Source organism: Pelodiscus sinensis, chromosome 5 (genome assembly GCF_049634645.1).
Source record: "Pelodiscus sinensis isolate JC-2024 chromosome 5, ASM4963464v1, whole genome shotgun sequence".
NCBI lineage: Eukaryota > Metazoa > Chordata > Testudines > Trionychidae > Pelodiscus > Pelodiscus sinensis.
This window is the reverse complement of record NC_134715.1, coordinates 39,444,977-39,460,242: the sequence shown is the minus strand read 5'-3', so window position 1 is coordinate 39,460,242 and position 15,266 is coordinate 39,444,977. Positions and strand designations below refer to the sequence as shown.

Here is a 15,266-nt window from a genome sequence, read left to right as displayed (position 1 = left end):
AGAAGTTTATCAATACACTTCTGTAAATGTGTATATTCTCTGACTGACACAAAAGCCATATGATAACAACACACTAATTAGGGCACAATATTTATTTATTTATGTATCTGTACTGTTTTATTTCAAAAGGACACCAAGAGCAATGGCTCCCCAAATTACTCTCTCATATGACAACCAAAAACTATATTATGGATTTAATCACTAGCTATCCTTTCAGATTTATAAATGTACACCATGCTTTGAATATGTTAATGTGTAATAAGTACTCTTATAATTCAACAGGTATCAAACCTACTTCCACTGTAGTAAAGAGGAATTTTTCTATAGACTTTTGATATCTGGATCAGGGTCTATTAAATTTATCCTTTCCTTCTGGCCTCAAAATAATTTTTATTTGAAACAATGTAGCAATGGTATCTGTAAAATATTCAGTGTAAAAGGTCACAACCTTTTTACACAACTGAAGTAAAGGACAATATTTAACTTGATTTCAGTAGAACAAGAATTTGGTCCTACGCTGAGGCTACATCTAGACTGATGCATTTTTTTCGGAAAAATTACACAAATAGCACTCTGCAACTTGCATACCTTTTTCAGATTGTTTTTTTGGAAGAGGCTTTTCTGAAATTTGGCCCGTCTACACTGGGCCAAATTTCGGAAAAGCTTCCTCTTTCGGAAGAGCCCTTCTTCCTCATGAAACAAGGAAGACAGGGCTTCTGAAAGAGCATGTCTGCTCTTCCACAAAAAATTCCCTTGATGCAGCGGAGTTTTTCCGGGATACCAGAGGTATCCAGGAAAAATTTCATAGTCTAGACCCATTATTTTGAAAGGTATTTTGAAATATTGGGCATTCTGTCAAGTTGGGGATTAGGTATTTGGGGATACCGGAAGTATCCTGAAATAGCACCACAATGTAGATGTACCCTTCCTGAACAAGGATAGTAGCAATGAAAGTAATGGACCCTCATGAGGCTGGGTACCAAATAAATTAAAGGAATTAGGGATGACAGTAGTTGTATATTTACACACACAATCCATATGTTCATTGCAGGGTGGATGTTGTACATCACTACTGGAATATAACATTTAGAACAGCTGGATAAGCAACATTATCATATGACAAAGGATAGAGCTTGATTCACCACTGTGTTACATGAGTTTCAAAGCAATGTAACTTCATATGTCCTACCAGTATACAATAATTTTGAGTAATGTGGTGGTAATCAAACCGTTAAAGTCTCTATCTTGAAATTGGATAGGGAGGGTCCGTGAACCCTTATGCCCATGCAGAGGCTCTGCATGTCTGCAAGGGGAGTCTTTGAAGATTAAAGGTGAACCCCTTTAATACCCTAGCCCCATTTAAGTTCATCACATCAAAAATTCCTACTATGTCTGATTCTTAATGTAAATAATGATACACATTCACAAGAGAGAAATTTTTAGTACTATGTTCACAATAGCTATTACAGAAAAAATTAGGAACTGTACTAAAAGAAAAATAACTAGATTAAGCAGAGCAACAAAGAATAATATACAGAGATATGCGATACTATATATGAAAGAGCATTCAAAATATCAAATGAACAGCCCATATCTTATGACTGAAATATAGCTGCTGCAGTTATGGCCAAGGAAGATATTCACAAATTTTGCTTAAAAAATACACTGAATCCTGACAAAGTACTAAATGACTTGAAAACTTAAAACCCAGAGCTCATGTTAAACATTTGAGTTATTCTATAAAAAGGTGAGATGAGGTCTGTTTTTCTTTTCTCTCTGGTCTCTGCATTAAACCCTGAAACCATAAATTCATAATTTTGAAATTCTATATTTAGCTTCTTTGTTTATAAAGGTTGTGTTTGAAATTTATAACTAACCCCCACTGCACTTCTTTTTCCACAATGTATCATCTGAAAATAGACATTTAAGTATCTCATTACTTTGTATTTCCTGCCAAATTGTATTCAGTAGCTTCTCCCATCTCCATTGAACTTACTAGGAAATAAATGATTCCTATATACAAAATATTAATCATTGCCATTTATTGTTCTCAAACTAGTAAGATTCTAAATCATTATTTTTAAGCGTGTAGAGCTAGACATGAGAAATTATACATTTAACTAATATTTGGGAAAGATTGCTGTATTTATTTTACAGACTTTAATTAATTAATGTTTGCATCTCGCTTTGTACACTAAGTATTATACATTTGTTTAGTTTGGTTTTAACTTGCTTAACTTTACCCAGGAAAATGTCCTGAAATGTCAAGGAGGAACATGAAAAACTACCAGCTTCATCAGCTGGCAATCCTACTTCTGTTTAAACCAATGGGAATTCTGCTACTGGCTTTGATGCGGGAACTGAACCCTAAAGAAGAAGAATGAAGTTGAAACACTCCCATTAAATGTTATTACTCTGTGTTTCCAATCCTTTCTGTGGTATATTTTATCACTTGTTCCAGATACAGCTTATTACTCGTTCTTTTTTTATCTGCATATCCATACGCTATTTTATTCCTCGGACAATACTGATTCATAATCGTATCAAAATTACAGCAATTGCCATTCTTCCAATCCATGACTGTTTTATTATACTTTCCAGTCTATTTCTATGTGATACAATGTAGTTCATTATTTGTATTGGTTTTTAAAAGAAAATAAAAATCTCATCATTCTTTGGATTTGAATCCTGCAAACATCTCACATGCTCACTACTCACATGCTCACCTAAAATCCTTTCTGAAGTCAGTGGGAGCCTTACCATTGTCTTCAGTGGAGCCAGAATTTTACCCGTCATCTCACTGGAGAAAGACATTGTCCATTTAAAAAGAAAACACTATACACTTCACTTAATTGGACGTGGGGCATCTTTCATCCGTATCACTATTGTGAGTTAGACGTCCTTTATGCACGATGGGAAGACACCTCCACACTGATTACTGTGACTGAATAACAGTTGGCTGCCTCATTGGATTGATCTTTTCTCACTGACAGAGCGTGCCTTCAGCGCTCAGACAGGGAGATGTCAAGCTCTTTAAAGTTTTTAATGTGGCTAATTAGTATTAATGGGACAAGAAAAACTGATCCCTTTCCCCTCGGATGGGTTCACACTGCGCCGGCTTGTTATCAGCAGATATCCTGCTTTCTTGCCTAGAGATTTTTTTTCTGTGGCAGTCGTTCACTTCTCTACAACTCTTATAAGCTTAGTTTTGTTTTGGTTTATGAGGAAATTACTCAAGTTATACCTTTGAACACATCTTCGATATAAAACAAAAACACAAAAACCTGAAACAAAAGATACAAGAACCAATGCATGTCTTTTTTTGCACAGCTTTAAAAACTACATTAGACTCCCTTTGATAATACTACCAATTCTATATATAAAAGCAACTCAAATGGCTGCAAATAAGTATTAAGGTGGGTCAAACAGAAAAATAGCAATGAAAGTATTTTCTTTCTACAGGCTCTCTCAGAATTTACTAATGTTTATATTGGACTGACAGAAAAGGCCACCTGGTATAAAACAACATGCCTTTCATAGCCCAGCAGGCTATTTGTATCATTTCACAAATGATCAGAAAACTTCACAAAAGTTAATATACATTCAGATTAGGGCTGTCAAGTGATTAAAAACATTAATCGTGATTAATCATGCGATTAAAAAATGTAATCGCTATTAATCATGTGATTAATCGCGTGCACTGCCCCTTTGAAATGCTGCGGAAGCCCTGGATCAGCTGGAGTCCTCATCTGACCCCAGGCTCACTGCAGTTACCCCTTGGAATGGCCACCCCGGCGTTTCCAAGGAGCAGAACCACGGGAGCCCGAGATCAGCTGGAGTACCCAACTGATCCCCAGCTCCATGTCGCGCTGCCCCTTGCAAGTGCCGGAGCGACGTTTCAAAGGGGAAGTGCAGCATTAATGCTTGCGATTAACACAATAAAAAAATTAATGCATTAATCACAAGCATTAACACACGTTAATTGACAGCCCTAATTCAGATCATTATCTGTGAGCTTATGAGAGGTTGGTACAGCTAGGGCTGGGGGAGGCACCCCCCCCCCCCATCCCTACTAGGGAGGTTGGGGCGAGGAGGCCACATATCCTGAGCCTCCCTGGCCATGGAGAACAGGAAGGGCGAACTCTGGGGGAAGCAACACTCTGCCCCAGAATGCCTACAGCAAGTGTGCTGGGGGCAGAGTGTGGGCAGGGCCATGCCTGATGGTTTGGGAAGGCTGTGCCTTCCCCCGCCTAAACTACCAAATGCCTACGTGTGAGCTATTTATGGAGAAGTACAATAGTAACTCCTACCCTGTTTTACACCAGTCTGCAGGGAACTACAGGGAACTACAGGGAAAGCTGCAGGGAACTACAGCTTGTTAACATCTGCTGAAGTGATTGTTTTATAAAGTACATTATATGAAGTAATTACACCAATGCTGTTGTAGCTGTGTTGGTGCCCGGATACTAGAGAAACAAGGTGAGTGGGTGAGGTAATATCTTTAATGGGACCAACCATGTAGCACGAGTATTTATAAGATGTAAACATGTAGAGATTTAAAAGATGAAAATATGTATAATTTGAAGCTTGTTTCTCTCACCAACAGAAATTAGTTCAAGAATGACCTTGTTTCTCAGTATAGTATATTGAAACCAATAAGCTCATGTAATCCATTTTCTGCTCTATTAAAGGTAAATCCACCCTACTAAAAAAGAAAGCTTGCCATAAAATATAGAATGCAAGATCCTGTCCATTATGCCCCACTGGTTCACACCATGTGAGTGCATTTACACCTTTGGAATTTGAGTGCAAAGTAGGTTTAAAATGGTACTCTTATGATCTGGAAGCATTTCACGTGCATTGTGTATAGCATTGTGTAAATGACTGAATAAAGTGCAAGACAATGGATAGTAAGATCCACAATGTTTAAATGGCATTAAGGTGATCACCCAAAGCAAGGGGAAATTCAAAGCCAAGCAGTACAAACCATTCCTCGTTGCTTTTTCATCTACTTTTTTTGTCATATTTTGGTGTGTTCAGTCTCCTACTATCATTGATGTTATCTAGAGTGATGTGTACATAATGTAGACAGGGGCAGATGACCATTTTGCGGGGCCCAGGGCAGCACAATTTTGCGGGGCCCCCCTTTGCCATGGCGCATGCGCGGTGGTGCCACAGTGCATGCGCGGGGCTTCTTGAAGCGCGGGGCCCAGGGTGGCCGCCCCGCTCGCCCTACCCTATATCTGCCCCTGAATGTAGATTATCATTCACTTATAATATCTACCATGACATTTTACAGGTAATTTTTATAAAAGTCATCCTCATTAATGTTTACACAAAATGAAATATCCTACACAGTATATGTTATGTATATGTACACCATAATTATTTTTCAATAGTCATAACAATATGACAAACTATATGACAACAGTCAGTTTGTTAAATACATTATATATATATGTATAAACAAACACCCCCCCCCCCCACACACACACATATAAATATATAACATCTTTTAAAACCCTACATGTTGCACCGTGTAAACTCTTATACTAGAGGGTTTGATGCTGAGAATAATTCAAGGATTAAAACCTTTTAAGTGCGCATTTCCCTCACATGTAGTGACACCATCTCTTCATCTTCCCTGATAAAATACATTCAACCAGAAACATTGTAATGATGGCTGATGTGGTTTTGACATATTTCTCTGAGGTGTTTTGGAATCTATTACAGATTTTGTTTTAAAATAAAAATAGGAAAAACAAATCAAAACAAAATATTAAATTAAACCAGTTGCATTATATATCTGATTTAAGATCAAAATATTAAGAAAAGTATCTTTAAATATTCTGTTTTCATTGTGCCTAATTACTTCAACATGCTCAATATGTAAAACATTCCAACAATATATATGCCCAATTTGGATGTCAGGGAAGCTAGTAATTGACATCACTAAGCACAGGAATGTATTAAATATCCGTTGGTTTTTTATTCACGTCAAATAAAAAATGGTGGAAAACTTTCACTCTGCAACATAATGTGAATCATCAAACCATTTACACACAGTGATAACTAAAATATCCATGGTTTTTTTTAAATGAATATTTCAGACACAATTGTGTGGTTATTGTGGATAAATAATGTCTTTATAAAGATGGCCATTATTTGCCCATTCATGAACAAATGCCTTAATAACTTGCTAACATGAAACATGAATCTGTCATCAGAAGTTTTAGAATACAAGGGAGCACATACCATAATCTGCATCAGTCACATTAAAGTTGAGAATAGTAGATCCAGGAGGCAGATTTTCCATCAAGGACGTGCTGTATGAGGGCATGCTGAATAGAGGCGGATTATCATTTACATCCAGTATGTTGACGTAAACTCTGACGGTAGTGAACTGACCACCTCCATCTTCTGCACGGACAGTAAGAATGTAATATTGCTGCACTTCATAGTCCAATATACGAGTGAGGTTAAAGACTCCGGTGACTGGATTCAAGAAGAACATGCCATCTTCATCATCTTCACTTACAGTGTATGTGATTTCTCCATTGATGCCAGAGTCATCATCAGTAGCTAAAATGGCTGCTACCAAAGAACCTACACAAAGCAATGGAAATACTTAGTGAGAGAACAAGAACAAGCAATTCACAAAAGACTAGAAAAAGAACCAAATGCTCCTAAGGAATTGGTAAATAGGCCATTCCCATGGAATAACAGGTCTCTTTCTTAAGAAAAAAGAGCCTCATAATTATGTTTTTTATTAAGATTAGGAATTAATTAAACACAGACCCCAATTTCCCAAAGTACTTACACACCAAGGTCCACTCCTATTCAGCAAAGTACTAAAATATTTGCTTAACTTTAAGTGCCTGATTAGACCCACTGAGACATTAAAATAACCATACCTAAGTTTGCTAAATATCCATTTTCTCTTGGAAAAGTCCTATAGATTTGAAAGGGATCGATCATGGAGGGTATTACTGAAAGTAAGAATGTTCTCTAGAATTATTTTAAAATTTAAAGAATTTAATAGAAAATATCTTTCTTTTTAAAAATCAACCTTAAAATAGGAGAGAAGTCTCTATCGCATTTTGTATGCTTTACAAAAATCTGTAGAAAAATTATCATTAAATTCCCCAACAATTTTCAAAAAGGGTGTGCTCAAAATGATCAACTATTTCATGGTCTTTCCCTCCACAAGAACAGTTTTTGCTTTTTGTCATATGTTTAATTTTATTATGTACAAATGTTTTAGGCTGTTGACCAATATGTTTTTTATTTTAAATTATTGTTAGGATATACAGAACTGGGGACAGACATCTCTATTTTCTATTTAAATTTTTAAAAAAAGTAAATACACTGCACAAATAGAGACTAAATAATGTCTTTCAATAGTATTTAACTTGCAATGTTCAAGGAAGGGGACCCAGGGTGTAAGTAAATACCACTATTAAACCTGATTATTCTTTTGTTTTAAATAGAGCTACTAACAATTGTAGGGTCTGTTAAACATGTTAAAGTTACCATAAGCAATTTTTTAATAGTTTGTCAGGAAACTAAAACCCTCATATTCTTCACAAAGGCTATATTCATAGGGTACATCTAGATAGCAGCGCTATTTTGGGATACTTCCGGTATGCCAAAATAGCTCTTCTGCATCTCTAAAGCATGCCCGTTATTTCAAAATATAACGGGCTCGCTATTCTAATGACTCTGTAAACCTCGTTCTGCGAGGAGTAATGGACGTTTCAGAATAGTGATTTATTTCAAAATTTGTCATTGTGTAGACAGTGCCAAATTTCAAAATAAGCTATTTTGAAATTGACTAGAAATAAGCTACGCAATTTGCGTAGCTCAAATTGTGTAGCATCTTTCAAGCTAAGGGGGCAGTGTAGACACACCCTTACAGTTCTTCACATACAATTCCTACTTTTTTGAGTTTGGCCCACTATTTTATTTTTGCATTTCTTGCTATACTTTACTGAAGTTTAGAAATTGGGTGTTAGTGTTTAAGTATTTTTAACACTAACTACAATTAAATTCACTCAATTTCTAAAACCAATAATGTTTTACATGCTTCACAACTCCCTCAGTTATATTCAAGTAATGCAACTATGAAAACTGCTCATTATCAGAATGAAAATTATTACTACAATTTCATCTCTTTAATCAAGCTGTGCATTCTGGTTTCTGTAACATATGTTTGATTTTCTAATGTTTCAGTATTGCTGATTGCACATTAGTTAGCTGAAAGGCCATCTAATACTGGATCAGATTACCAAATGTACAGTAACAGTATCAGCTGTAATTGTAATTTGCAAATAAATAAGGTGATCATTGCTAATCATTGCTAGCTTTTGTACAATGTGCAGTGTTAAGAAAGGTGGCAAAGAGCCATTGGGCACATACCCCAGCCCCGCTGTGAAAAGGGCAAACATCAATTCATAGACTGAATGGAATACTGGGAATACTCAACTTGTGTATTCCCTAGGACATAAGATACAGCAAAGGGGGAACACCTATTTGCCCTGTGCATGCTGGCCTGTCAACTGGAAAAAGATCATTAGAAAGTATAATGGGACAAGCTGCACCATCCTAACAGTAGCACCCCTGTGTGTGTAACTTCCACCAGGTGCATTTGAACCTGGGACCTCTGGAGCTTAGTCTAGGAGCCTCTACCCTTTGGGTATGTCTAAACTACATGCCTCCATCAACGGAGGCATGAAGATTTGTGTATTCGAAAAAGGGAAATGAAGCCGTGATGTAAATAGTTGCGGCTTCATTTAAATTTACATGGCTGCCGCGCTGAGCCGACAAACAGCTGATCAGCTGTTTGTCGGCTCTGGGCGCTAGTCTGGACACTCCCCTGTTGAAATGAAAGCCTTTTATCAACACCCCTGTAAACCTCATCCTACGAGGCATAAGGAGGATGTCGATAAAAGGCTTTCAGGTCGGCACGGAGTGTCCAGACTAGCTGTTTGTCGGCTCAGCACGGCAGCCATGTAAATTTAAATGAAGCCGCGATTATTTAAATCGTGGCTTCATTTCCCTTTGCCTATCTGTCTAATCTACATGCTTCCATCGACGGAGGCATGTAGTTTAGACACACCCTTAGAGTTAAAAGCCAGCTGGAGCTCAGCCCATTTTATAGAAGTCTCTTGTTCTTATCTGTTGCTGTGGTCTTGGTGCCACTGTACAGGACAGTGAACCACACTAGTTGTATGGGTTACATGTACACCTGTGATGAGCAAGGGTGATGGCCCAATATTGCAGCAAACTGTGTCTAGACCAGAATACATGTACGCATTTTTGCTACATGTAAATGTATTGCCCTCAAATTCTTATGACTTTTTATGAACTTGTGATGCTTGAGTTGTATATTTTTAAGCCTGTTTTCTCTCTATATATTAAAGACAATTTTTCTTATGGAGCAACAGTGATGTCATCACTTCACTCTTCAACACCCTCTCTCCCCACCCCAGCCTCAACGGAGTCCCCAGAAGGGGAAGAGGTGGCCATGGCTCAGGGTTCCCCTCCCCCACTCTTGTGGGATGCGTTGGGCTTCCCGCTGGCCCCCAGCTACCCTGAAGGAGGGCCAGGGAGTGGCAGCAATAGCTCCTCACTGCACTGGGGGCCCCGAAGTTCCGGGACCCAGTGGGGAACTGCCACCTCTGGCTGCTCAGGCCAGACGCACTCCAGCCTAGAGCCCTCACCTCACCCCCCCCCCCCCCCAAGATTAGCGCATCAGTGCCAGCTTCCTGCAGGGAAGCAGGGAGAGGAGAAAACCCCAAAGCTCTGCACCAGAAGGGGACTAAGAGCTCTTGGGAAGGCCAGGAAGGAGAATGGGGGGGAGGGCAAGAGGCCAGGGCTAAAATCAGGGGGAAGGGTGAGAGGCTAGGACTGGCATGGCCCCTGGTTCTCCCCTCCCCAGCAGCTAGGTCTGGTGCGGCCCCTGGCCCCCTCCCCCTCCTCAGCAACCAGGGGTTGAGAAGCCAGGGCCAGCATAGCTCCCGGGGGGAGAGCCAGGCTTGCTTACCCCCCCTAAACAGGGGGGTTGTCCAGCATAGTGAGCAGGAGGAGATGAATTGTCCAGCATAGTGAGCAGGAGGAGATGAATATTTTCATCTCAACTTGCAAGGGATTATATGCACACCTGCAAACATAAAATGTACTGAACCTAAAAACACTATATCCATTACCTAAGGCAGCTTCAGCAACTATCTTTCTGTGTTTAGTACAAGAATTCCCATAGTACTGCAATCACTGTTAGAGGCAATTTTGTTTTCAATTCATCACACTGAGCATCATAGTGGTCTCCCAAAAGTGTTTGCTCTGACTCAACATATGTATTGTATTATCTACAGCATGCACAATAGCATGAGTGAAGGAAAGAATTTCAATCTTAACTCAGAATTTCCTCCCCTGGTCAGACCGAGTCTGACCCTTTAATATTATAGAGATTTTCTTTCCCTTTTTTATTTACTTCTTTTTAAAGGTCCTGTGAAAAAGAAAAGACCTACAAAACCTCTCATTGATGCTCTAGTAATTCGACAGGTCCTTTGGGCAGGATGCATGTAATATTAATATACACATTGAGAGACTATATTACCCACTTCATTGAAGAATAAAAATACTATGGATTCTCACAACAGACATTCATTCCCATTGTACATAACGCAACAAAAAACCACATTGATTCTGGGCTGATGATGGGCATTTCCAAGTTGCAGCCCAGAGGTGAGTAAAATGGAGTTATGAACAGAGTTGTACAAAATGTTCACTTCAAATCCCAATGCATTTGAGACTGAGGCACATTAGGGCCTTAGCCCAACTCAAAAATATCAGTTCAGCTCTATGGAGGTCTCATATTTGGTCAGCGTATATTCTTCTGATCCAGCTGGCTCGCCAACTGCAGCACCCCTATACCTGCTTCCTGTTGGGACCTGATGTTCCCTAGATAGGGTATTCTGGAAACGAGTGGCAACCTTCCACCAACATTTTTCTGTTCACTCTCATTTAACACTAATAACCAGAGGCCCCAATCAGGATTGAAGTGCTCATTGTGCTAAGCACTGTATAAAGATATAAGCCCTGCCCTATATCTAAAAACTACAATCTTCCTTTTCTGCCCTGCCTTCATAGTTAAAGGAAGGCTCTAACCTATTAGCACATGGGTATTATGAAATCCCCAGCAACCATGAAATCCCAATCCCCCAGCTTTCTGAAGCAGGTTTATCCCCTATGAGTATCAAAATAACTAATGATGGCAAACTAAATATCCTTTCACATGCTGCCTATGGGACAAATTAAGGCCCCATTCTGACCACCTCTAAAGATAGTAAATTAAAAGGAATGGGATTTGCATCCATTTGGCCTTCTGCCCACCATTAAAATGATGGAGGGACTACAAATACGAGGAGGACATCACATGCCCCCAAAAAAGCAGAGTTTTCCTATCGTTCCTGAAGAACAGAAGGCTAAGTAAAATATGCATCCCACCCAGAGGCTTGTGCCTATGACGTGAATAGGTGAGATATGAATGGTGTAGAGAGATTTGTCTCTATACAATTTGAACCTGCAAGAGATCATTTATAGTTTTGCATGCTTGAGAAGTGAAGTAATAGAAATATTTGCAAATATTTACCAGAGTGGCAACAGTGTATGAAAAAACATAAAGTAATTGTAGAATTTAACTTCTACATCATTTTCCTATGTGAATGTCTATGCTCTAAATAACATGGATAAATGGTGATGACATACATAAAAAACAGAATGTTAATGTGCCACATGTTAGCAATAAAAGTTAGTGTGCCAGTAATGACAATATTAGTGATCACACTTGTACAAGTCAACTGAAAATAAAGGGTGCAAAACATCAATTTTAGAAAATAACAAGGTTTATTCCTTACTTTACCTGGAGTAGTATCTTCTGGTACATCAAATGAATACACTGGTTTGGAGAATTTGGGTATGTGATCATTAACATCACTAACAGTAATGTTTATTCTCATGTCTGAGGACTGCAGACCATCATCAGCACGAACCAGCAGGGAATACTTGGAGCGACGTTCCCTATCCAAACGTTTGGTGGCTATCAGATCTCCTGATTCAGGGTCAATGTGGAAGCTGTCATCAGCACCACTGATGATAGTGTAAGTGACAAGAGCATTAGCTCCCTAAATAAAAACACAAGTGATTATTTGTCAGACAACCCTTTACGACCAAGTCATTCCAACAACTGCTATCTGCAAAACACCTGTTCAGAACAATTCTCTTAACAAAACAGCAATCTCCCACTCTTCTCATATTTATTTGGACTGAATGAATAGAGGTATGTTTATTGGATATTATGTTTTCACTCCTGTTAAAAAAAAAGAGGATAACATCTATTCAATAAAATAAAGTGCAGAAAAACATTGATGCTCTATAAGCTTTGAAATGTGATCAATCTAAAATAGAGCTGGTACTAAGGATTTCCCAGTCCCCAAACTTGCACAGCATTCCTCACAGAGTTATAGAGTACTATCACTAGGGACATTATTTGGTCCTCTTACATAACAGAGTAGTAGGCTGGAGTCTGTGTGGTAGGTAGGTGGGTCACGTCAGTAGAAAATAACACACTGTGGCACACAAAAGGAACATTTGTATCTAATCAAAATATCATTCCTTAAAATATAATGATAAATTTGTTGTTTAAAATTACAAGTTATTTAGGCTATATCTACTCTATGAGATACGGTTATGATGCCTCTACATATACTTGTGCTAGCACTCATCGAGCGTAGCCATGGTAGCATGAGTAGTGGAAGCAGAGGTACGGCTGACCTGTGATATGTACGAATTCTCCTCATAAGATCTTAAGAATGGCCAAACTAGGTCAAACCAAAGTTCCATACAGCCCAGTATCCTGTCTTCTAACAGCGGCCAATGCCAAATACTCCAAAGGAAGTGAACAGAACAGGGAATCATCAAATAACCCCTCTCCTGTCACCCATTCCCAGTCTCTTACATAGGACATAATTCCTACCCATCCTGGCTAATAGCCATTGATGCACCTAACCTTCATGAATTTATCTAGTTCTTTCTTGAACCCTGTTAAAGTCTTGGTCTTCACAACCTGCTCTGGCAAGGAGTTCCACAGGCCATGATGCGCTGTATGAAGAAAAACTTCCTTTTGTTTGTTTAAAACCTGCTACTTATTAATTTCATTTGGTGACCCCCTAGTTTTTATGGGAACAAGTAGAAAACTTTTCCTTATTCACTTTTTCCACACCCGTCATGATTTTACAGACCTCTATTTTATCCGCCCCTTCCTCCTTAGTCTCCTCTTTTCTAAGTTGAAAAGTCCAAGTCTTTTTAATCTCTCTTCATATGAGACCTATTCCAAACCCCTAATCATTTTTGTTGCCTTTTTCTGAACCTTTTTCAATGCCAATATATCTTTTTTGAGATAAGGCGACACATCTGTATTCAGTATTCAAGATGTGGGTGTACCGTGGTTATATATAGAGGCAATAAGATATCTCTGTCTTATTCTCTACTCCTTTTTTTTTTTGAATGATTCCTAACATTCTGTTTGCTTTTTTGACTGCCGCTGAACATTGAGTGGATGTTTTCAGAGAACTATCCACAATGGCTCCAATATCTCACTCTTCAGTAGTTATAGCTATATTAGTCCCCATCGTATTGTATGTATACTTGGGATTATTTTTTCCAATGTGCATTACTTTACATTTATCATCATTAAATTTCATTTGCCATTTTGTTGCCCAATCACTTAATTTTGTAAGATCTTTTTGAAGCTCGTCACAATCTGCTTTGGTCTTAACTATCTTGAGCAGTTTAGTATCATCTTCAAATTTTGCCACCTCACTGTTTACTCCTTTCTCCAGATCATTTAGAAATAGGACTGGTCCCAGTTCAGACCCTTGGGAGACACCACTAGTTACCTCTCTCCATTCTGAAAACTTACCATTTATTCCTACCCTTTGTTTCCTGTTTTTTAACCCTTTTTCAGTCCATGAGAGGACCTTCCCTCTTATCCCATGACAACTTATTTTACTTAAGAGCCTTTGGTGAAGGATCTTGTCAAGGTTTTCTGGAAATCTAAGTATATTAGGGTATGTCTACACTAGCCTCCTACTTCGAACTAGGAGGGTAATGTAGGCATACCGCACTTGCAAATGAAGCCCGCGATTTGAATTTCCCGGGCTTCATTTGCATAAGCCGGGCGCCGCCATTTTAAAATCCCGGCTCGTTCGAACCCCGTGCCGCGTGGCTACCCGCGGCACGGACTAGGTAGTTCGGACTAGGCTTCCTAGTCCGAACTACCGTTACTCCTCGTGGAATGGGGAGTAACGGTAGTTCGGACTAGGAAGCCTAGTCCAAACTACCTTGTCCGTACCGCGTGTAGCCGCGCGGCACGGGGTTCGAATGAGCCGGGATTTAAAAATGGCGGCGCCCGGCTTATGCAAATGAAGCCCGGGAAATTCAAATCCCGGGCTTCATTTGCAAGTGCGGTATGCCTACATTACCCTCCTAGTTCGAACTAGGAGGGTAGTGTAGACATACCCTCATATCTACTGAATCCCCCTTGTCCGCATGTTTGTTAATCCCCTCAAAGAACTCTAGTAGATTAGTAAGGCCTGATTTCCCTTTACAGAAACCATGATGACTTTCCCCCAACAAAATTATGCTAAATTATGTGTCTGACAATTTTATTCTTTACTATAGTTTCAACTAATTTGCCTGGTACTGACATTAAATTTAGTGGTGTGTAATTGCCAGGATCACCTCTAGAGCCCTTTTTAAAAATTGGCATCACGTTAGCTATCTTCCAGTCATTAGGCACCTGATCTGAGTTAAAGGATAGGTTACAAACCACAGTTAATAGTTCCACATTTGCACATTTGAGTTCTTTCACAACTCTTGGGTGAATGCCATCTGGTCCAGGTGACTTGTTACTGTTACATTTATCAATTTGTTTCAAAATCTCATCTAAAGACACCTCAATCTGGGACAATTCCACAGATTTGTCACCTAAAAAAGAATGTCTCAGGTTTGGGACTCTCGCTAACATCGTTAGCTGTGAAGACCAAAGAAAGAGTTCATTTAGATTCTCCTCAATTACTGTATTGTCTTTAAGTGATCCTTTAGCATCTCGAACGTCCAGAGGCCCCACTAGTTGTTTAGCAGGTTTCCTGCTTCTGATGTACTTAAACATTTTGCTATTACTTTTTGAGTTTTTGGCTAGCTGT

At 39.0% G+C, this 15,266-nt stretch overlaps 1 protein-coding gene across 1 annotated transcript in view; it reads right to left on the bottom strand.

The window, feature by feature from the left end:
* Window positions 1-15,266, bottom strand: part of FAT4 (FAT atypical cadherin 4) — a 240,320-nt gene that overhangs the window by 94,062 nt on the left and 130,992 nt on the right. The window contains exons 3-4 of the mRNA XM_075929867.1: window positions 11,924-12,185; window positions 6,256-6,606 (exon numbers count right to left, since the gene is read on the bottom strand). Of these exons, the coding sequence (XP_075785982.1) occupies window positions 6,256-6,606; window positions 11,924-12,185 (613 nt within the window). The remainder of the gene's footprint in view (window positions 1-6,255; window positions 6,607-11,923; window positions 12,186-15,266) is intronic.